At 39.2% G+C, this 21,925-nt stretch overlaps 3 protein-coding genes across 3 annotated transcripts; 1 reads left to right on the forward strand and 2 right to left on the reverse strand.

Annotated features, from left to right (window-relative positions):
• Positions 1-1,143: 1,143 nt before the first annotated feature.
• Positions 1,144-7,636, forward strand: LOC133997418 (serine/threonine-protein phosphatase PP1-beta catalytic subunit-like). The gene is made up of 8 exons (XM_062436990.1): positions 1,144-1,222; positions 3,356-3,487; positions 3,663-3,893; positions 4,259-4,363; positions 4,738-4,809; positions 5,037-5,188; positions 5,782-5,916; positions 6,012-7,636. The coding sequence occupies exons 1-8, from the start codon at positions 1,171-1,173 to the stop codon at positions 6,114-6,116; spliced, it is 984 nt and encodes a 327-aa protein (XP_062292974.1). The 5' UTR covers positions 1,144-1,170; the 3' UTR covers positions 6,117-7,636.
• On the reverse strand, positions 6,288-12,852 carry bpnt1 (bisphosphate nucleotidase 1). The gene is made up of 9 exons (XM_062436991.1): positions 12,771-12,852; positions 12,083-12,204; positions 11,632-11,736; positions 11,425-11,532; positions 11,207-11,255; positions 9,754-9,845; positions 9,477-9,674; positions 8,204-8,309; positions 6,288-8,023 (listed from the first exon to the last, which is right to left on the reverse strand). Exons 2-9 carry the CDS (start codon positions 12,200-12,202, stop codon positions 7,872-7,874), a joined length of 930 nt encoding a protein of 309 aa, XP_062292975.1. The 5' UTR covers positions 12,203-12,204; positions 12,771-12,852; the 3' UTR covers positions 6,288-7,871.
• Positions 12,853-19,564: 6,712 nt separating this feature from the next.
• saysd1 (SAYSVFN motif domain containing 1) lies at positions 19,565-21,117 on the reverse strand. The gene is made up of 3 exons (XM_062436736.1): positions 20,995-21,117; positions 20,712-20,907; positions 19,565-20,486 (listed from the first exon to the last, which is right to left on the reverse strand). The coding sequence occupies exons 2-3, from the start codon at positions 20,895-20,897 to the stop codon at positions 20,163-20,165; spliced, it is 510 nt and encodes a 169-aa protein (XP_062292720.1). The 5' UTR covers positions 20,898-20,907; positions 20,995-21,117; the 3' UTR covers positions 19,565-20,162.
• Between the last annotated feature and the right edge of the window lie 808 nt (positions 21,118-21,925).

Consider the following 21,925-nt stretch of genomic DNA (forward strand, 5'->3'; position numbering starts at 1 on the left):
TATGTTGATTCTCTGTTGCACCAGCAGTACTACTAGCAATATATTTATGTAAAAGAGTTTTAGTATGATTAAGTGTTAGTATCAAAAGTGTTGCCTAATGGGGCTGCAGGTATGTAAAATATTTGTAATTTTTTTTGTACTGCACAGAAATTGTGAAATATTCAATGATTGCCCTTCGTGAATCCAGAAGTTTTGTACATGTCTCTTTACTCAATGTATTTATTAATAAAGTACATGACTATAATATTTGACTCATGGCTGATGTACTTTGAAAGCATTATGTTGTTTCCTCTGGCAAAATGAGTTGCCCTGTTCTCCAAGATGCTGATAGTACTGAAGGTAAAGGTTATTTTGATAATGAATTAATTCATCTGCCATTTTTTTTCTCCATCAATTGTTTTGTCTAAAAATAATGAAAATGCCTGTTATAAGTTCCCAGAGTCAGAAGTGACGTGTTCAGATGATGTCATGATGTGTTGTACCAACAGTGCAAAAAAACCCAAAGACACTCCGCTTAAATGTATTTCATTTCATATATGAGAAAGAAACGCATTAAATTGTCACATTTGAGAAGCTGAAACCAACAGATTTTTGCCTAGAAATGATTTTCAACTGTCAAAATAGATGTAGATGAGTTTGTTGACTAGATTTCCAGCTCTACCCTGATGTATGTCTCCCATCTCCACTGTGTGGCCTACACAGTATCTATTTTTGGCCACACCAGCATTTTGGCTCCTCAGTTTTGTGCAGTCGTGGCCTGTTGATCCAGACTGATATATCTCAACGATTGTTGAATAGATTTTTTTTTTTTTAAAAGACACTCATAGTGCCTAGACTAGATTATAAATCTTAAAAACGTTGCTCACTTTTTATTATCATGCCACTGTGTTGATTGATAGGCTATTTGTGGTTTGTGATTAGAATTAAATGTCTGGACAACTATTGGATGCACTACCATGAATTTGGTAGAGATTTAAGTGTGGATTCATTGTGTTGCAAGTTGGAATACTACTTAAGTGGTGACAGTAGACCTACTTATGGTAACTAGGGTGATCCATGATATCACTGTCTATGTGATTTCCTGGCAGGGCTAGTCCTATTATAGTAGTGAGCCTACAAGTCAGCGTACAGGGCGAACTTTACCCGCCATCCTGCCTGTGTGTCAGAAACATGGCGGAAAGCGAGTTGAACGTTGACAGCCTCATCTCTCGATTACTGGAAGGTAGTGTGTCTCCATGATATCCCTTCTTTCTTTACGCTTTATCAATGAAATTGCTAAATTGTACGTGTTGGGGTTTTTTTAGCTTGTAACTTCACGGTATGTTAGAAAACCGTTTTAGCAGCGTGCATCTTTATCTATGTGTATTCATCATCGACCCGTAAGCTAACCGCTGCGTTACAAGAAGCTCTCAGCTCCTGTAGGAGAGTTATCCCGTTATTATGCTACCACAGCCCGCAGCAGCAGCGACATACTCTCTCATGTTAGCTTGTTTGATAACGTTAGCGGGAGCTCTGTGCCTAAAATGAGGAAATAGCTTGCTGCTGTCAGAGAGGAAGAGACACCTCAGCGTTATAACAGACTGGACGAGTTGTAAAGCGAGGCAGGTTAACGAAGCGTTTTCTGCTTTAATAAACGGAAAATGATAATGAACGAGAAACAACCGTGCGACTTTGTGGTTGCTTAGTAACGTTAACTTTGCTCGTTGTCAAGGCAGGTAGCTAGCACGTATCCTGTCGCCCCCCTCTTCCTCCTCCTCCTCCTCCTCCTCCTCCGCACACACCCTGGATGTGTTGGGACACACCCCCAGCTATTAGCCCGCTAAAGTCTGCATGACTTTGGGATTTCTTATCAATAATATTTGATTTTTTTTTTTAGACTGAAATGACGTTTTGACAATAATGTAATCTACTGAACATTCGTATTGTTATTGACACTGATAGCTGTTCAGTGGTGGAAAATACTATACTTAAGCACAATTTGGAGGTACTTGTACTTTACTTGAGTATTTCCATTTCATGCCACTCTGTACTTCCACTCTATTTCTACTCCAATCTGTCGGTCAATGTTGGTCACCAGTTTCCAAAGCCCAGATCCTTCCTAAACACTCTTGTTTTGCCATGACCTACAGTCTACAGTACTACAATATTCAGTTTGCTATAATAGAGGCCTTTAGAAAACAGAAAACAGTCATATCAAGAAGCTGGGATCAGAGAATTTTGACATTTTTCCTTAAAAAAATGACTAAAAATGATTAATTGATTATTAATATAGCTAACGATTATTTTTATGTCAGTCATTTATGTTAATTTAAGTATTAAACTTCACACTTTAATTTGATATTTTACTACTTAGAAACACGTTGAAGACCTGTAATGCCTCAGTGCTTTGAACATATTGTTCAGTAAAATTATATAAAAAAAACTACTTTAGCTGCTAAAATGCAGTTACAGCCTCAAACACATTACTCAACAAGCTCACTGGTTTATTCTTTACACTCTAGTTGCCCTCTAGACTTTGTGTCCTGTTTGGACCACACAGCCCTCGCTCACACACTTCCAGCTGAGCCGACAAGCTGTTCATTCCTGTACTTGCCAGTTCATAACAACCCGTGTTGACTGGAGTAAATGGCATGTCTGGCCTAGAAGCAAAGCAAATGCAATGATCAGCTCTCTTTAATGGCACACTGTGATGCAAATGTAAACAAAAGGGTAGAACAAGGGTAAAACACATGATTTGAACAGGCTATCGCTCACATAGTCACTGAGAGGCCTTTTAATATAATGGCCAACTTTAGACAATAGCAAGAAATATGTAATGTTTGCAGATTTTTTAATCGATTAGTTTACATCAGTAATGTTTGTATAAATCCATCAAACAGGCCTATACCATGATCATTTTAGTAGCCTGCAAAATGTTTATTTATTTTTTACAAAGTTCCCTATCCTGGTGTATGTCATTTTATATCACAATATAGTAAAATTTCAGACAGTTGAGGAATTATTAATAAATAAAATAACCATACAAGACTGTCTATTTTCTGCTACTCCAGCAATTATGTAGCTGAAGTGATCAGTTGATTGGAAAACAAAAATAAATACTGGTTCCGGCTTCTCAAATATGAAGATTTCTTTCTTTTATGTGTCACTGAATATCTCAGACAAAACAAACTTTATTATAAGAACTCATACTGTAGCTAACCAGACTGTAACTGAATTTGATTTATGCTTGTTCTAATCAAATAAAGACTGTCAGGTTACTAATTGTATTTGATTTAGTTCACCACCCTCATTTCTTTAACAACCAGCCCATATAAAGACTGATCACCTCTGTCCTCTGTGTGCTCTTGACTTGCAGTGCGAGGATGTCGTCCGGGGAAGGTGGTACAGATGACGGAGGCTGAAGTGCGGGGGCTCTGCATCAAGTCCAGAGAGATTTTCCTCAGTCAGCCCATCCTGCTAGAACTGGAAGCTCCGCTCAAAATCTGTGGTGAGAGCATTCATATTGCTGTGAGACTTGGTTATTGATCACCATCTTAAGGACATGCTGTATTTAATCTATCTTTATTTACCTATTATCTGTTTTCATCAGCAACTGTTAATGATTGAGATTGTGATGTTAAATTGTTATATAAACGAAAAGTGAGATGAATGCATCGTTCCAGGTGATATCCACGGACAGTACACAGACTTGCTGAGGTTATTCGAGTATGGAGGCTTCCCACCAGAGGCCAACTACCTGTTCCTGGGCGACTACGTGGACAGAGGGAAACAGTCACTGGAGACCATCTGCCTGCTGCTTGCCTACAAGATCAAATACCCAGAAAACTTCTTCTTGCTCAGGGGGAACCATGAGTGTGCCTCCATTAACCGGATTTATGGCTTCTATGATGAGTGTAAGTTGTATGTCATGTGGCTTCATATGAATACTGCTCACATTCTTCAACAGTGTGTTGATGCATTTTGTAACAGTTGCTTATTGTAGTGTTTTAAATATGGGCATTAGCTGATATATTTTTTAATTTTGTTTGTTTTGTTGTTACAGCCTTTAGTTTCTCTCTGTTAAAGCAGACTTTTTGTTCTCATTCATAGTCAATATCATTCCTCTATGCTATTAAGCTTTGCATGGAGGAATTCAACTTCCTTTACATGATGGAATATCAAATCTGAATGTTGAAATCCAGTATTATTCTGTCTCAAGCCTAATTTACAAGCATGATTTGTTCTCATTGATTTTAACACCTCTTCATTTTTTCCTCAGGCAAGCGCAGGTTCAACATAAAGCTCTGGAAGACCTTCACAGACTGTTTTAACTGTTTGCCAATTGCTGCGATTATTGATGAGAAGATCTTCTGCTGCCATGGAGGTTTGTGAAGCATCTATGATTCGTAGAAACCAATAACTACTGGATGGTGTGAGAAGTTGTTCAAAATAGCAGATTATGCCATTACATCATTACATTAATTGTCATAATGGGGCAACATTTTGGTGTTTGTAATATTTCTAAAAATGTCAGTATTAGAATGCAGTGCACGTTATTTCTTTGTATCATTACATCATCAGAAATACATGTAAAATACCAGGCGTATGGCATTGCATATGAGCTTTTTCTTGTCATATTTTACTACGTTGTCTTGTCAAGTCACTGTTGTCAATAGTTTTTTTTTCATGTACACTGTGATGCATGCAAGATTTGCTGTTGTGTTGAAAACTTTCAATACCATCATCTGTTCTCTTCAGGGCTCTCACCTGATCTGCAGTCCATGGAACAAATTCGACGCATTATGAGACCCACTGACGTCCCAGATACAGGTTTGTTTATCTTATGTAAAATAAATATCAAATCAAATGTATAAAGGTAATGATGTACATGTACTGTATAAAATAAAGGAAAAAAAGTTGGAAGGGCTGCTCAGAGTGTGGGTTAATGGGTATCACAGTACCAGAGTGTCTTAATTTGGATGAATCTGTGACTAACTGCTTGGCTGTCTGTGTTTTTTGCCTGCTGCTGAATGCTTTTTTTTTTTTTTTTAATCCAGGTTTGTTGTGCGACCTGCTGTGGTCAGACCCAGACAAAGACGTCCAGGGCTGGGGGGAGAACGATCGAGGAGTTTCCTTCACCTTTGGCGCCGACGTTGTCAGCAAGTTCCTCAACCGCCACGACCTGGATCTCATCTGTCGAGCACATCAGGTACAGTGACACTCGTGTCGCGCCGTGAGTGTGGGACACATTCAAAACGATACAGTGGAAAATGAAACTTTATTTTAGTAAGGCAAATAAATTGGAACGACTTTACAAACTCACAGGACTGAGCAGAAAACATGTCAGTGATTTCATGTGAAGAAAGAATCCCTTTTTTAAATTGAAGCATTTGATTTTTAGTTCTTACAGTATGAAGGTCAAGGCTGTTGTTAATTTAAGTAATTTTAAAATGTTCATTTCTTGGAGATGGATGAAAACAGTAACCAGGTGGAAGAGTCTGTCTTTTTTTTTTTTAGTTAATCCAGTAAATTAAATACCTGACAAATTAAGGCATACTGTGCTAAAAGACCTTCATTAATTCCAACATCCACAAGGGAAAACTACTACTGCAGTAATGTTATTGTCAAATCTTTTAGCTGACAAATCCCTATTTTCTCACTTCATGTTGTGATATCGTTTTTAATAGTAGTGCAGCTCTGCTTTCCTGTAGCTTTTTGTTCCCTCTACACATCGACACGAAATACTTTAAGTGCTTTTGAGCCAATCAAAATTAAAACAAATATTATCCTGTTATCCTGCAGGTTGTTGAAGACGGCTACGAGTTCTTCGCCAAACGACAGCTGGTGACACTGTTTTCTGCCCCCAACTACTGCGGGGAGTTTGACAACGCAGGAGGCATGATGAGTGTGGACGAGTCTCTCATGTGTTCTTTTCAGGTAGAACGCTTAACGTTTCTCTTACTGGCACACCGATGCTGCTTTACGTGCTGTCTATGAATTTATTTTACAACTGCGATGATCCTGTCTTTCAGATCCTGAAGCCGTCAGAGAAAAAAGCAAAGTACCAGTACGGAGGGGTGAATTCAGGACGCCCCATCACCCCGCCTCGCACCGCTCAGGCACCGAAAAAAAGGTGAGCGGCTGGCCCTGACTCTCCTGCTCCTACCCCAGCTGGTCTCTGGCCCTCTTCCCTGCGGGCTGCCTCAAACACTCCAGCCTTCTCTCAGTCAGCTTGTTCGTGTGTAAACAGAAATTCCAGGAGTGTTTTTTTTGCTTGTTTGTGGGTATTTCTATGAACGTGAGTGGCATTTCTTTTTTTTTTTAACCATATGTATTACTCAGCCCTCACTTCTGCTAGTCAGTCCATTCAGCAATATTGAAACCAACCTCTTGTGAAATGGGCAAGATGTTAAGAAAAGATGCTTCCCTGCTTTCAGATTAACGGTTTCCATAGTGATTTTGTGAATGCATGCACACTTGTGAGACTGAGATGGGTTATTTGCCCTAGCCGATGTAAAATTCATAGACTGTCCCAGACCACAGGGCCAAATATTTCCTTTCTCTCCTTAACTGATCTAATGTTCATGTCATTTACTTAATTACTGCCATTGTCCCCTTAAACATGCCTGCAGTAGTACACTGCTTAAAAACAGCTAGTTTGACATTTCCATGATTTTTCTCTTCGACTCAAGAATGTTCTTCTCTGCGTGGAGATAAATAATATCTTAAGATTTTGCTAATTTTAAGTGCAATAAATATTGCTAGAAATCTTGCTATATGCAAGTATACACATCTGTACAGACCATTCAAGCCTATTTGATCTTTAAAAACAGTACACAGCATTGTTATGCTGTATTTTACTGGGACATTCATATAGAGTAGATGCTCTATATTACAGCAGTGTTTCCAGCCTCTTTTCACAACCAACATCCAGCTATGAACCTTTTTTAGCCCTCACATTACTGAAGGAGTGTTTGAAGAGTTTCCATTGTTGGTGTAAAATGGGGAAAACAATGCAATATTTAAAAATGAAGTTTTCTGTTCTTACTTTATGTAAATTCAGTGTATGTGGCAAATGTGGGAAGCAAACAGCGAGAACTCTTGAGTTTGTGTCCTTCACTCTGTTAAGTACAGTAGGTAAGTAGAACAGTAGAGACGGAGCTGCCGGCACACATGAAGACGGTGTGTAAAAAAAATGAAAAGAACATGAAATCTTGTTAGATAAGAAACTGGCATATCACACAGGATTTAAAAGAATAGTTTTCAGTATATTCATTTTTAAAAGTGGTTACAGTTCAAAGCTCATATTTGGAGAGCTGGTGATTCACAGCTGTAGACCTCTCACAACATTGTTCCAGTCATAAAACATCGCATGGCATTGTAAAGATGTTGACATCATAAAGTCAGGACGGTGGCATTTAGTTTGTTGTTGTCATTATGCTAGTGAATGACATTGTTCCCAAATAGTGGTTATTCAATCATTTCCAACTCACTAATGGACATCTAACCTATGTATTTTTAAAAAATGTATTTAAATCTTGCCTTTTGCCTTGTAAATCTATCGGTCTTCAAGTTGGAAACGGTATGTTCAAATGTTTTGAGATTTGTACAAGTTTGTTTCAAACGAGTGAAATAAATGGAGTGCTGTTGAGCCTGATTAAGTGATGCTGAATGACACACATACCATGTTCAGTCATGTTCATGTTCAGTCTTGTAGACTTACGTTCCTTTGAGATTATGTTGATTTACAGGGGTATATATTACAATTTATGACAGTTCCTGACATAAAGAAGTGTGCTGCATGTTTGCACTGTGTTGATTTACAGCGTAATGTTGATTTTTTTTTTTGCTCCACAGAGGGACATTAGTGTGACTCTTGATCGAGACAGCCCTTAATCTGACTTCAGGGCTTGCAGTACTGACTGTGGTACTCTGCTGACATAGTACTCGTGGTTGCGTAGTGTAGCAAGAACCCCAGCAGAGTTCATGTGCTTTACATTAGCATCGTAGCGGTATGGATTTCCACGCATGTCAGTCAGTTTACCTGCACAAGAAAAAAAAAGAACCGATGAGTAATTATTCAACTTTTAAAGCATGCCAAAAGGAAATACAGTGCTGGATAGTTTTAAAAGCTTTTTTAGTGCACTTATGGTGACGCACTTGTGCATTTTAGTACTTCCACATATACAACATGTGCTTCAGAGATAGAAATGAAGGTTTTTACCTCCGACAGCATGTAGAATTGCTTCAGCAGCACAAGTGTCCCACTTCTTGCATCCTGGACTGGCGAAGACATAAGCAGAAGCTCTACCCTCAACAAGCTGGATTACCTGCAGATGATTGGATAAGCATGAATCAACAGGCTCTGTGTAATGGTAGTGTTAATGCTAAATGTCTTACTTTGTGTATTAAACAGTAACAAGTAGGGGTGGGGGAAAAAATCGATAGAGCATAGTATTGCAATATTTTGCGTGGCAATATTGTATCGATACACAAACGCCAAGTATTGATCTTTTATTATATAAATTGCAAATGAAAATTTAAGTTTTTGGTACTAGAATAATAAAATCAATTGCTTTTTCAGTCCACTAGATGGCTCTAATTTGTTTTCTGGTCAGGTCAGCAGAGGGGTCAGCATGCAGGAGGAAGTTTTCCTTTGGGGACATAATTTGCAGTTGAAAAAAGGTAATGAATTGCAATATATTTAAAATCACACTAATATCGTATTGTGACACAAGTATCGTGCTAATATTGTATCATAAGAGCCTCTGGTGATTCCCACTACTAATAACAAGCTTCAGCATTATTAGGTCACTGCTTTTTGCTCAGGCTTTGCAGCAGTGCTCACATGATAAGCCGATGGAAAGACAACTAATAACAATCGTGACCAGCTGATTAGGGGAAAAAAATCGTTCCACTCGCCACTGAGGTTATGCTGGATTTTCTTCATTTCATATCATTTTGAATTGAATGTCTCTGACTTTGTGACTGTAGATCAATCAACCATAACACAAAAGCAAACCAAGTCCTTCATATCTGGTCAACAGAAATCAGCAGACTTCTTTTAGCATTTCATGTAACACTGACCTACATTTTCACTTTTATATTATACATATTTCAAAAGGTGCAGTCTAGATATCCATTATATACATGACACGGATATTTAGGCTTTTCCTAATATTCTTTCTTTCACAGTTCTTGTTACTGAATTTAATCATTTATTTGCAAAAAAGAGCACCATTCCGAACTGAACACCATCTACCCCCTGCTGTCACCCCCTGTGTACAACTTGGTATGCATGTATATCAAAGTGAACACAATGTAAGAGTTACTGGTGATAACAGATGATATAAGTAATAATTGCCTCAAGTCTGATCTTTCTGCGATATCTACAGTTAAGGACAGAATCAGAAACCCTGACTGCATTGCTACCTCATGTACAAATCAATTACATTGACCTTAGCTCAGTGTGTTGTTAACTCTAAAATCTATCTCACCTTGTTCCCTGCACCACCCACTTTCACAACTTCATGGGGTTCCATGGCAGCTACGCAGTCTGTTACCACATTGTTGCTATGGGAACGGGTGGTGGTGACGATGCGTGTGTCACCTGGAACTTCCTGCAGCTGAAATCCAAAGGCTCCCAATCCCGGCATTCCCCATATGGTTCTTCCTAACGATGCCCCTGCTCCAAGCTGACGAGGAAAAGGTCTGAATTAATCACGGGCGAAGGAGAACAGAATGACAGGACTGCAGGATCGTTTAGTTTGGTACCTGGTAGTTGTAGAAAGGCTGGTTGATGATGCCTGCGATAGATTTGCCTCCGTATGCAACACCGATGAGCACCGTCACGTTATCCAGGAGCCCTGTTGTCAGAAAACAGCAGGAAGTTAGCTAGAGGCCATTTAAGAAAGCAAACTTTAACATTTATACTGTGGTCAGTTAAGTGTCAATATGGTATTTACATGCAAGACAGTAAGGAAAGGACAAAATCTTTAAGATGAAAGACTGGTTCCTTGTTGGTTCAGACTGATAGTCTACACTAGAGCTAAAACGACTAGTTGATTAATCATTAAAATAATCATTAGTTGCAGCCCTAGTTTATCAGTTCCTTGCTGTCGCAGTCTATCTGTCACCCATACAGAGAGCTGTGCTGAGAAGCTGAGAGGTGTCCGACCCTTTGAGCAGTGACTGGGCTTCAGGTAGGAGATGGAGACGCTTTGATGCTGGGGTCAGCAGAAAGGAAGTGAGAGAGATGGGTGGGCAGAAGAAGCAGGGAAAGAGGGAAAAGAAAAAGATGAAAGTGACAGTGAAACTCTGACACCCAAGAGCAAGATAGCAAGCCAACAACCTGATCCACAGAGGGTTATGTTCAATCAAACATTGCAACAAAGATTTAAATTAAAGACCTTAAACCAACATGTTCACTGTCAGGTAGTTCAATAATGTAAAACATTTAGCAAAACCTATAAAATTATTCAACATAAATCACAAATTAGTACACTTCAAGCAAAGCTCAAGTCAAAAGCAAAGAGCACATAGTAAATTTTAAAATGTAACCATAGCAACAACACTTACTGTGAGCTTCACAGTGCGTTACACTTTACCTTGCTAGAAAAAAATAACTACTAGATTAAACTGGATTAAAGTAACTACAAACAAACCTTTCCTTGTACTCAAGTGTGCCAAATTTGAAAATAATGAACTTGGAACTCTATTTAGTTCATTATTACCTTATAATGGAACACATCTTCATACATTATTGGTTTGTTAATACTAACTGGTGAACATTATTCCAGGGCTGCAACTAATAATTATTACCATTATTGATTAGTTGTTTAGTCAAAATGGCTATCATAATGCAATGGGATGTTGTTTAAACAAAATTAACTATTTTAAAAGGCGTTACTTCAGCTTTAAGAAACTGTAATGGATCTATTTATTCATTTTATGGACCAAATGATTGTTTACCCGGAAAGGAATGAATAATCATTAATGAAAGTAATAATACTGATTGTATGTGTGCTGTTATGCCTTTATGAGAGCTGGTGGAGTCACTATAGAAACACGCCTATTTGTCCAGTGAACTTGTTGGACAAGAATCAAGTAGATCACAATGATATCTCATGCTACGTTGCAGAAAGCACAATGCAAGCATTTGTGTTACACACCAGTCCAAACATGCAGTGTTAGATTTAAAAAACAAACACACATTTGAAGAGCTTACCTTCAGTATACTCCTTTGTGCCATCGAGAGGATCCACCCACACAACTAGCTGAGATTCACAGAGACACATTCAAAGTCTGTTCACACAGTGAGAGTGAACTTACACAAACTGTAACACAAATATTTTCAAGAGATTGTAATACACAGCCTCCCAGTCATTCAGCTCAATACCTGTTACAGAAAATATACGTTGTATTTCTGAATGTTCTGGTTGTTACCTCCTCCTCTTTCAGCCCGCTATACTCTGCTGGACAGCTCTTCTGAAGGATTTCCTCTGCCTGGCCATTTTCAATGAGGTCTTCAGTCACCTCTTCAGCTGGAAGCTCCTGTATGAACAAGTCATACTTGTGATCATGTCTCCTCACTCTCTTTATGAAGCCTAATAGTTGAATAATCTTGTAAGAGTTTCTAATGAACTCACTCACCTCTTCACCAATGATAGTGATTTTAGGGAAGCGTTTGGACAGTGAAGCACAAATGCTCTGCTGTGCTAGTCTGTCTGCCAGTGTCTGCAGATCATTAGCACCAGTCTGCTCATGGGGACAAAGAGGATGTTATTTCTAAGAGAAACATTTATCATGATTTATCTCTTATTTACAATGCTACATGTACACCCAATGTGCAATATGATGTATATTTGTATATATTTGTATATATGATGTACAAATTTTTATTTCAAGTCTCTCCAACTTTCTCTTCTATCGCTCTCTCTCTCTTCCTTTTTTGAAAATATATATTTATTTTGTACTTAATTGGAACTAGAGCTTGAAAAAGCCAAATTTTACTGCCTTCAATGTTGCCACCTGCTGTGTAACAGTGAAATTAAGTGTTTAACCTGCTCATAAATTTAAGAAGCAAAAAATAAACCGGTCCTACCTTTTCCACAATGCCAAGTTCTCCACTGTGAAGGACCCTCCTCACAATAGCTCCAGCTTTTTCAGCCACAGTGTAGGCAGACGCCACCAGGCGCATAACCACAGCAGGATTCCCAGACATTGCTAAAAGAGCAAAAGAGTACACATTCAATCACAATTAAATTAAATACATACAGGTCTGTAGCCTAAAGAGTTAATAACACAGTTGAAATAGGGGATGCATCTCTCATCTCATCCCACCAAGGATTACTAACAGAAACAGGCTTTTGGTTGCTTATTTTATGCAACTGGAAAAGCCCACATAGACCTTTGTGGGCAGAATGGCTTGAACTCCTGGAGGCTGCTTCTTTTGAACATTTAATTGCCAGAGTAAATAACGTTCATTGCAAAAGAAGCATCCATTCTGACATACATTAAGGATGCACCTCACCACAGTAACTGCAATGACCTAATATTTTCTACTCTCACTGTCAAACTTCATAGATTAAGCATAAAGTCCGAAATTTAGCAAGTCACTTTGTATTTGACAGAAAAAGGTTTAACTAGCTCACCTGGACACAGAGCTAAAGTCAGAGCGGACAGTCAGCCTCTGGCTACTATGCTGCTGCTGATAGCTAGCTTTATTAGGAATATTGATCCAAGAATATCACTTAATAAAGTGTCAGTGGTGAAGTGAGATGAATACTTACTGGTGCTAACACTAGGAGGTAGCCAATGGACAGTTTTCACAGGTTGAACGAGACGAGTTGAGTGTGGGAGCTGTAGGAAGTGAAAAACCTTTGAGCCAAAGAGCTAACACTAATTGTCAAGATAGTTATCAACCCAGCCAAGAAACAAATCGTGACTTATCTCAGGAAGCGAAATGGCTAGCAAGCAATTCTCAGTTCAGGAAATTAATATACGTTTAAATCAAACATAAAGAGATAAGTGGACCCCAAGAACCGAATGTGTGCCAGCCGTGTAGAAACCATCAAATCTGCAGTTGGCGGCTTGAGAGCAAATCCGGATGTGTGAGGAGGGGAACTATCTAGCTTTACGTTCTCTCCGTGCAAAAAGTCATTTGTTGGGTCTTAGTGTCCGTCGGGTTTGATTTAAAGGAGAAAGGGCCTCCTTGCAGAGATACATACTTCACATTTTGTCCTTTCATCATACCCTCATTACTTTTAAAAGTGTTCAATTAAAAGTTTTGCACATGTTAATATTTTCACGTTGATATTACGCGTGTGCACCATGCGGGCTTCTGATGACGTGGCTTGGCAACCGTTTATGAACTCTTTTAAATGTGTTATTCATTTGAATTATTAATATAAGTGCACATTCATGAAAGTGGCTAACTTATCATAACAAGGATATGATTACAAAACGTTTTTTTCTGAAAAATAAAATAATTATGTGCCCTAGATGGTTTGGGCTATGTGCATAGCAACCAGTACACCTTTCAAAAATGCAGAACACGTGGCTTATCTCCGGTTATAACTGGGGCTAAAACGTAGTAATGAAATTAAATAAAATTAATAAATAATAAAACCGTACCTGCACAGCAACCAGAGGCTCCACTATTCCAGAATGCTGACACCATCAGCAGTACAGTATATAACCATGGCTGTACTCATGGACATTTTTCACAGAGACAAGAGGTAAGATTGTTTTTATTTAACCTTTTATAGGTAAGATGCACCAAACTGGGCTAATTAGCGTTAGCCCTCGCTAATTATCTTAACACTAACATCTTTGCTAAGAATTTTTGTTGGGGAAATATATTCCCCAACGAAGAAGAAACGCATTTTACTGTGTTATTCCATAAAAATATATTTTTCATTGCTAGTATTGAGTAGTGACTCGTTAACCTTAATGAGTAACATGTAGTAACACTTCTGACAGATTACTTGCTCTGTAGTAATGAGTTACTGATGTAGTGTGACTGATAACATTTTGAATTTCGTTCAGTATTTGTGAAGGTTGATTTTAGTTGCTCAACTACAAACTTTAGGCTGACAAAGTTTCTACACAATTAAAATGCAGAAAATGCAGCATGTCTGTTGGTACACATCTTTTAAGAGTCTGAATGAAAGACATCACAAAATGTAAACTTTACTTGTAACAGAACCAAGAAGTGACATTTAGCCCTCTACTTAAAATTCCTATTGTAATTACATTATAACATGTTATTATTTATTTATCTATCAGAATACTTTAGAGAGTGGAAAGATTGAAGTGGATGACTGAAAAATGCAAATGCGCAAGGGAAAAACTGAAGTGGACAAGTGAAAAACTCAAGTGAAAGGACAGAGGAAGAGAGAAAGAGAAGAGAGAAAGGCTGAGGAAGGTTGAAATAGGTTATCTGGAAAGATGGAGGAAGAGAGACAGGAGAGGTGGAGGAAGAGCAGGAAGGCAGTGATAGAAGAAAGGAGGGAAACTGAAGGACAGGAGAAGATGGGCAGAGGAAGACCGGAGAATGAAGAGAGAGAAGAAGAGGAGAGAGGGAGGCAGGAGAGGGAGGATAGTGAACTGCAGGGTAGGATTGAAAGGAGGAAAAGGAGGAAAGAGGAAAGACAAAGACTGGAGAGAGAGAGACAGGAGCAGGAGGAGAGAGAGAAGGAGGAAACTGAAAGACAGGAGAAGGCTGAAAGGAGGAAAAGGAGAAAGGAGGCGAGAGAGAGACAGGAGCAAAAACAGAAAGAGATACAGGAGGAAGAGGAATTTAGGAGAGTAGAACTAGAAGAAAGGGAGGAAATTGAACGACAGGAAAGGATTGAAAGGAGAAAAAAGAGGAAGGAAATGAGACAAAGACAGGAGAGGGAGGAAAGAGAGAGACAAGAACTAGAAGAAAGAGACCAACAGGAGCAGGAGGATAGAGGAAGACAAGACAAGGAGGAAATTGTACGACAGGAAAGGATTGAAAGGAGAAAAAGGAGGAAGGAAGCAAGAGAAAGACAGGAAAGAGAGGAGAGAGAAAAACTCGAGCAGGAAGAGAGAGAGAGACAGGAAATGGAAGAAATTGAAAGATGGGAAAGGATTGAAAGGAAGAAGAGGAGGAAGGAGGAGAAAGAAAGAAGGGAGAGAGAAAGACAGGAGCAGGAAGAGAAAGACAGACAGGAGCAGGAGGAAATTAAACGACAGGAAAGGATTGAAAGGACCAAAAGAAGGAAGGAGGAGAGAGAAATACGGGAGAGGGAGGAGATTGAAAGACAGGAGCAAGAAGAGAAAGGGAGACAGGAGCAGGAGGAGAGAGAGAGACAGGAATGGGAAGAAATTGAAAGACGGGATAGGATTGAATGGAGAAAGAAGAGGAAGGAGAAGAGAGAAAGACGGGAGCAGGAGATGAGAGGAAGACAGGAGCAGGAAGATAGAGAGAGACGAGAGAGGAAGGAGGAAAAAAGACGGTTGGTGATGGAGGAAAGAGAAAGACAGGCACGAGAGGAGAGGGAGAGAGAGGACAGAGAAAGAGAGAAATGGGAGAGAAAGAAGATGGAGAGAGAAGAGAGGGAGGAGAACGAGAAGCAGGGGATGGAGAGGAAGGCAGAGGGCAAGCAGGGCCTCCTGTCGAAGCTTAAAATGCGGATCCTGGAACACCGGGAGGAGCAGCTCACCAAAGCCATCGACAAGACCTTCCAGAAGGAGGTGGTTGCTGCTTTTGGTGGTAAGAAAGTCAAACCAAGCATTTGAACACGTTCTGTAGTTTTAAATATTTAAAGACTCAAAGCTTCACTGATATTTTCCGTCTTCCAAGGGGACAGTCCTGAAATGGAGATGAGAGAATGGAGGCAACAGGCTAAGAGGAGGAAGCTCATCCGGAAACAAGAGAGAATCGAGGAGAGACTCAAACACAAAAGGGAGGAGAGGGAGAGAGAAAGACAGGGGAGGTGGGAGAGCGATGCAGGGGATGGGACAGGAAGCAAAGCCACAGCACCAAAGAAGGACCTGGTGGCAAAGCTGAAAATGCGCTTCCTGGAACACCAGAGGGACCAGCTCACCAAAGCCATCGGCAAGACCTTCGAGAAGGAAGTGGCCGCTGCTGTTATTGGTGGTGAGAAAGTCCATGTTTATTATCATCATGTTTATTATTCTGTGTATTGTAACAATCTGTTCAAAGAGTTCGAGATTGAAATGTTTTACTCTTTACTCTGTTTTTAAGGGAACAATCCTGAAATGGAGATGAGACAATTGAGTCAACAGCTCAAGAGGAGGATGCTGATCCAGAAACGAGAAGAAATCGAGGAGAGAATCAGACGCAAGAAGGAGAGAGAAAGACAGAGGAGGCAGAAGGAGGGACGGGGTCAGGAGAGGAGTGATGCGGGGGAGGGAAGAGAGATTGAAAAAGGTAAAGAAGGCGAGGGGGTGGTGGTGGTGGAGTTTGGAGACAGCGAGGAAAGTGAGGAAAGCGAGGAGAGTGAAGAAGAGGAAGCGGCGGTGTACGTAGACAGCGAGGAAAGCGACGGGGACGAAGTGGTGGAGTTCAGAGTCAGCGACGAAAGTGACGAAGAGGTAACGATCGAGCTCAAAGACAGGGATGAAGAGGAGGTGGTGGAGTTCAGAGTCAGCGACGAAAACGATGAAGAGGTAGTCATCGAGTTCATAGACAGCGACCGAGAGGAGGTGGTGGAGTTGACAGACAGAGAGGTAAGTATCAAAGAGGAGGAGGAGGTGGAGGACAGAGACCAGGAGGAAAGTGATGAAGAGAAGGTGGGAGACAGAGACGGTGAGGAAAGTGATGAAGAGAAGGTGGAAGACAGAGACGGTGAGGAAAGTGACGAAGACGAGAAGGTGGAAGACAGAGATGGTGAGGAAAGTGATGAAGAGAAGGTGGAAGACAGAGACGGTGAGGAAAGTGACGAAGACGAGAAGGTGGAAGACAGAGATGGTGAGGAAAGTGATGAAGAGGAGAAGGTGGAGGACAGAGAGGAGGGGACAGGAAGCAAAGCCACAGCGATGAAGAAGGGTATCATCTCAAAGCTGAAAATGAGATACTTCAAACACCAGAAGGACCAACTCGCCAAAGCCATCGACAAGACCTTGAAGAAGGAGGCGGCTGCTGCTGCTGTCGGTGGTGAGAAAGCCAACTTCCAAACTTTGACCGAACATTTCATTCATGTTCTGTCGTTACATGCTTTTAATGTTGTAATACCAGATATATGTTCATTTATTATTTAATTATTCTGTGCTGGAACAACCTTCAGAGTACAACATTCAGAGGTTTGACTGCTCAAAGCTTGACTCTGATATTTTCTGTCTTTCAGGTGACAGTCTTGAAATTCAGGTGAGAAAATGGAGGCAAGAAGGTAAGAGGAGGAAGCTGCTACAGAAACAACAGAAAGTCGAGGAGAGAATCAGACGTAAAATGGAAGAGGAGAACAAAAAGGGAATTCAAGAGGATGGAGACGAAAGGGGATCCAACATGTTTTTCAAAGTTGTTACTGCGTACGTCAGCGGGTATGGTGACCTGAACATGGCCGTTCTGTAAGGTGCAAATTACACTTGCCATTTACATCTCTGTGTGGTTTTCATGGAGATGGTATGTATAGGTAAGTATCATTTGAACTTTCATTTCAAAAATAAACAAAAAACAAAACACTTCATCTAAAAAAAACTAAAAAAACCGAAATAAATACAAAACCGTAAAAAAAAACTTTAAAAAAAACTTTAAATCTAAAGAGTGAGAAGAATAATGAGCATGCAAAAATAACACCCGAAAAACTAAATTAAACTAAACTGAAAACAACACAAAAAACTCAATCTAATAAGTAATTTGGCAAATAAATAATTGCAAATTCAGATTACAACAGTTAGACGAGAAAAGTAGAATTGCAATAATAATCAGGTAGTTATTTGATTTTACTCGATTAGATCTCATTTTAGAAACTAAACAAAAAACTTTAAAAAAAAAAAACCCCAACAACTTAAAATCTGATAAAGAATTTAGCAAATAAATAATTTTAAATTAAGATTAGAGCAGTCAGAGAAAAAAAGTAGAATACTTCAAATAATACAGAATAAAGTATTTTGTCCTCCGATGAGGGGGGGGTGGAGGTGGGTTAAAATTAATTAAGTCTGAGCTAATATAGAAACTAATTAAATATATTATATTTAATATTGACCTGTACAAAGCTGTGCAGTTTTCCTACAGGCAAGCTGTTAGCTGTTACCATCGGCAACAACAACAAATTATTCAATGCAGATTTGAAACACTTTGGTTGGATTGGTCTAATAACAAATGGACTGTAGGAGTGAGGTGGACGATCGTTCCTCACAGAAACCTGTCAGAGAGACAGAAGAGGACGTCTTTGACAGACACAATCAATCGCTCTCCTGTTTCCATCAATAGGATGGGTTAGGGTTAGGGTTAGGGTTAGGGTTAGGGTTAGGGTCCTCAGCAGCTGTTAACTACTGGATGTGAACATAAACTCCCAGCTGTGTTCAAAACTAAGACCAACTTCATCAGACATCTCCAAAGATTTTCTATCACCAAAGTCCAGAGCAGCTTGTGCTGCTGCACTGCTGCACTGCTGAGACGTCCTGACAGGATGTGTCACAGTGTGGTATGACATCAGAAAAGAGAGCGAGAAATGACAAGCCTGCTAAATAACTAGTTAAAACACACTGGAAATAAAGGAGAAAAAAAAAACTTAAATCTAAAGGATAGTTTGGAAATTAAATAATCAATAATCTAATTTAGATTAAAGCAGTCAGAGAAGAAAAGTAGAATATTTAAAATGTTAATAATGATAATAATAAAGTAATTTCTCCTCCGATTAGGGGAGATGGTTTAGATTTAAAAAGAGTGAGAAGCATGACGAGCATGCAAAATTATCGCAATTAAAACTAAACTGTACTAAACTAAAAACTTAACATCTGATAAATAATTTAGCAAATAAAAACTTTTAAAATTAGAGTAATTAGATGAGAATATTAGAATACTTCAAATGGTCAATGTAAAAATTGGGTTTAAATTAACAGATAGTTTATTTATAATATAGTATAGAACCTAAAATAATATAATATGAACTGATATAATCAGATTTAATCTAGTAAAATCAAATAACTAACTTTAGCAAATAAATAATTTCAAATTCAGATTAGAACAGTTAGAGGAAAAGTAGAATATTTTAAATAATACACAATAAAGTAATTTGTCCTCCGATGAGGGGGGGTGGAGGTGGGTTTAAATTAATTAAATCTGATCCAATACAGAAACTAATTTAACGCACACATAAATGTAATCAAGTCTAATACAACTCAAGTGATACTAAAGGTGCTAATTGAATGTAATTCATTATGTGATTGTGATTCAGATATTTGAGATAAATGAGATATATATATATATATATTTAAAGCTGAACTAAAATAAAATAAAAACATTTAGCTAAATATCAACAAATGTCATTGGTTATTGTTTTGACTTGTGTACTTGTTTGGTCAATAAATGGCTTACTGAGACACTGCACAAGTGTTTTCCTGGTTATAAAATATCAAGTGGGAAAAGGTCTATTGGCTGTGTTGTGTTTTAATAGGACCTTTGACTACAAAGCCACATCATAGACCGTTACAGAGCGTCATTTAAAGCAATACATGTGTCGCTCAAGTTTTCCAGAGATAAGATGATCCACATCAAAGGCTTGAAATTGGGGGCATTTTTCTACGAGGCTGGGATCCCCTTAGTGACGCAGCTTATCCTTCATCATTTCTGTGAGTGTGACTCAGGATGAGCTCTTGTTTGACTCCATTTCCCTATTAAATACTTCCTATATTTTCCAACAATCCCAAATTGATAAGTAGAGGACAATGGAAAGTGGAGGTCAGTGTTCAAAATGAATACAGATTTAAAAAACCCTTTAATTAACTTTGTGTTAGGAAAACATCCTGTCAAGTGATGGTGAGGATTAGACCACCATATCTGATGTAGTTTATCCTTCCTCCACAACGTTAGGTGATGGATACTATCCGTGACATTAAACTGCTTCAAGGAAAACAGGAATAAACTATCAGTAGAATTTTATGTTATACAGGATTAATGAGCATAAATTACTATAGCAGGTCTCTGTATGTTCCTGAACTGATTATTTGATATAAACATCCCAAGCATTTCATCTGTTTGCCAGAGGTCTGTAACCCATCTCGCCCTCCAGCTGCTCCGCAGTGAGAGCGCCCAGCAGAGGCTGACAGTCTGGATTGAAGACAGAATAAGCGCTCAGTTCTCCAGGCTTACGGGCCGCTGGGCTACGGAGTCCTTCATAGAGCCAGTAGAAGAGGGAGATGACGAAGAAGGGGAGGCCGAACTCCAATTCTGCAAACAGACCGAGGAGAACCAGCCAAAGCAGCACTTTGAGCAGAGTAATGTTTGATAAGACAATTTGTCTCGAAGACAGCCACCTCCCCAGTGCGCTGTCCAGCAACCAGTCGCTTCGGTCCTGCAGGGGACACAAAAAGAAAGGTTAAGACACAGGAGTGGCAGGGCGTTTACAATTAAAATGGACTTCATATTAAACGTGAACAGCGGTGTGATATCTTCAGTGGATCTGGAAGGAGACTAATGACACTAATGATATCGTGAATGTTATCTTGGCTTGGGCCTGGACACTTCAAAATGTTAACTTTAAGTGTATTCTGTAAACTAGATGTGAACAGAGTCTCACCTGGCTTTGAGGGCTGTGAGTTGAAGTCTGGATGTTTTCTGTCTGTTGGCTGTCAGCTGGTGTATCAGTCTCACCTGCCGAGTCTGTCACTGTCTCTGTTTTGGACTGCAGACCAGCACACTGATCCTTTTTGACAGCATGGTCAGCCTGTCGTCGTGCTCTGAAATCTGCCAGCTTTTGCTCCATCGATACTAACCTGTAGAGTCAAGTGAATACCAGCTGAAAGTGATCAGCTGTACGTACGTGGCAAAACAGCTGTTACTACACGTCATTCAGCACTTACCTCTCAATTTCGCTTCGATCACACTATAAACAAAGTCCAGTGTGCTTATGTTCAATGTTATTCACTTGTACTTCCTCTTAAATGACATTCTTCAGACTTACAGTGAAACTAGCTGAGTTTATTTACATTTTACATCCGCGTCTGCCTAAAAGGAGGGAAACATGTCGCAAAACATTTTACGACACTGAAGTTAGCTTCCGATTCGGGTTAAGGGGGAAATAAAGGGAAGTCTAAATAATATTTAGTGGCTGATAAGTCATTTTTGCACCACTTGCACTCGTTTTAAAGTGCCAGATATCGTAAGAAAAGCCTTAAAGCTGTTAAACTCACTTCCAAATGATCAAACCTTGATATTATTTATGAAAACAGAAAAAGGGCGATTTCACTGTCTTCTTCCCATCCAGACATTATCAAACCAGGTCCAAAAACCACTATACTTACACGTTTCCAATGTGAACCAGATTATTATGAACACTCCAGAGGCTAATTAAGACAGTTTCAGATTGTGAAACCTTTTTTTATATTTGTGAAAACACAAAAAGGGGCGATTTCACAGTTGATTTCCTGTTTTAGACCAGATCCAGATAAAAACTCACTATATTTCTATTTTTCAAATACTCTATATAATCTCGTCCAGATTTGACAAGTCTAAGTAAAGTGGTTTCTGTTGTAATGTTGTCTGGGTGGTGGGAAAAACAGTGTAATAGTCCTTCATTTCATGTTTCCATAAGCAAAACAGGATTTACAAATCTGAAAATGGGTTCAAATAGCGTTAGGGCTTTTTTTATACGATGTCTAACACTTTCTTTACAAGTTAAGAGGTGGAAAAAACGGAGAGCCATTCGTTAAAATATCAATATGAATGTTTCCCTTTATTTTACCCTTAACCCTAAATCGGAAGCTACGAATCGGAAGCTAACTTCAACGTCGC

The sequence above is a fragment of the Scomber scombrus genome, chromosome 17 (genome assembly GCF_963691925.1).
Source record: "Scomber scombrus chromosome 17, fScoSco1.1, whole genome shotgun sequence".
In the NCBI taxonomy this organism is placed as follows: domain Eukaryota; kingdom Metazoa; phylum Chordata; class Actinopteri; order Scombriformes; family Scombridae; genus Scomber; species Scomber scombrus.

What these genes read in the sequence shown, in the direction of transcription:
- LOC133997418 (XM_062436990.1), top strand. Translation starts at nt 1,171, where the DNA reads ATGGCGGAAAGCGAGTTGAACGTTGACAGCCTCATCTCTCGATTACTG. An exon ending in CACTGACGTCCCAGATACAG is followed by an intron (nt 4,810 to 5,036) that starts GTTTGTTTATCT and finishes TTTTTAATCCAG; the next exon opens with GTTTGTTGTGCGACCTGCTG. An exon ending in CTCTCATGTGTTCTTTTCAG is followed by an intron (nt 5,917 to 6,011) that starts GTAGAACGCTTA and finishes CCTGTCTTTCAG; the next exon opens with ATCCTGAAGCCGTCAGAGAA.
- bpnt1 (XM_062436991.1), bottom strand. Translation starts at nt 12,202, where the DNA reads ATGTCTGGGAATCCTGCTGTGGTTATGCGCCTGGTGGCGTCTGCCTAC. An exon ending in TCACTATCATTGGTGAAGAG is followed by an intron (nt 11,533 to 11,631) that starts GTGAGTGAGTTC and finishes TTGTTCATACAG; the next exon opens with GAGCTTCCAGCTGAAGAGGT. An exon ending in CACAAAGGAGTATACTGAAG is followed by an intron (nt 9,846 to 11,206) that starts GTAAGCTCTTCA and finishes TTCTGACAACAG; the next exon opens with GGCTCCTGGATAACGTGACG.
- saysd1 (XM_062436736.1), bottom strand. Translation starts at nt 20,897, where the DNA reads ATGGAGCAAAAGCTGGCAGATTTCAGAGCACGACGACAGGCTGACCAT. An exon ending in CTCACAGCCCTCAAAGCCAG is followed by an intron (nt 20,487 to 20,711) that starts GTGAGACTCTGT and finishes TGTCCCCTGCAG; the next exon opens with GACCGAAGCGACTGGTTGCT.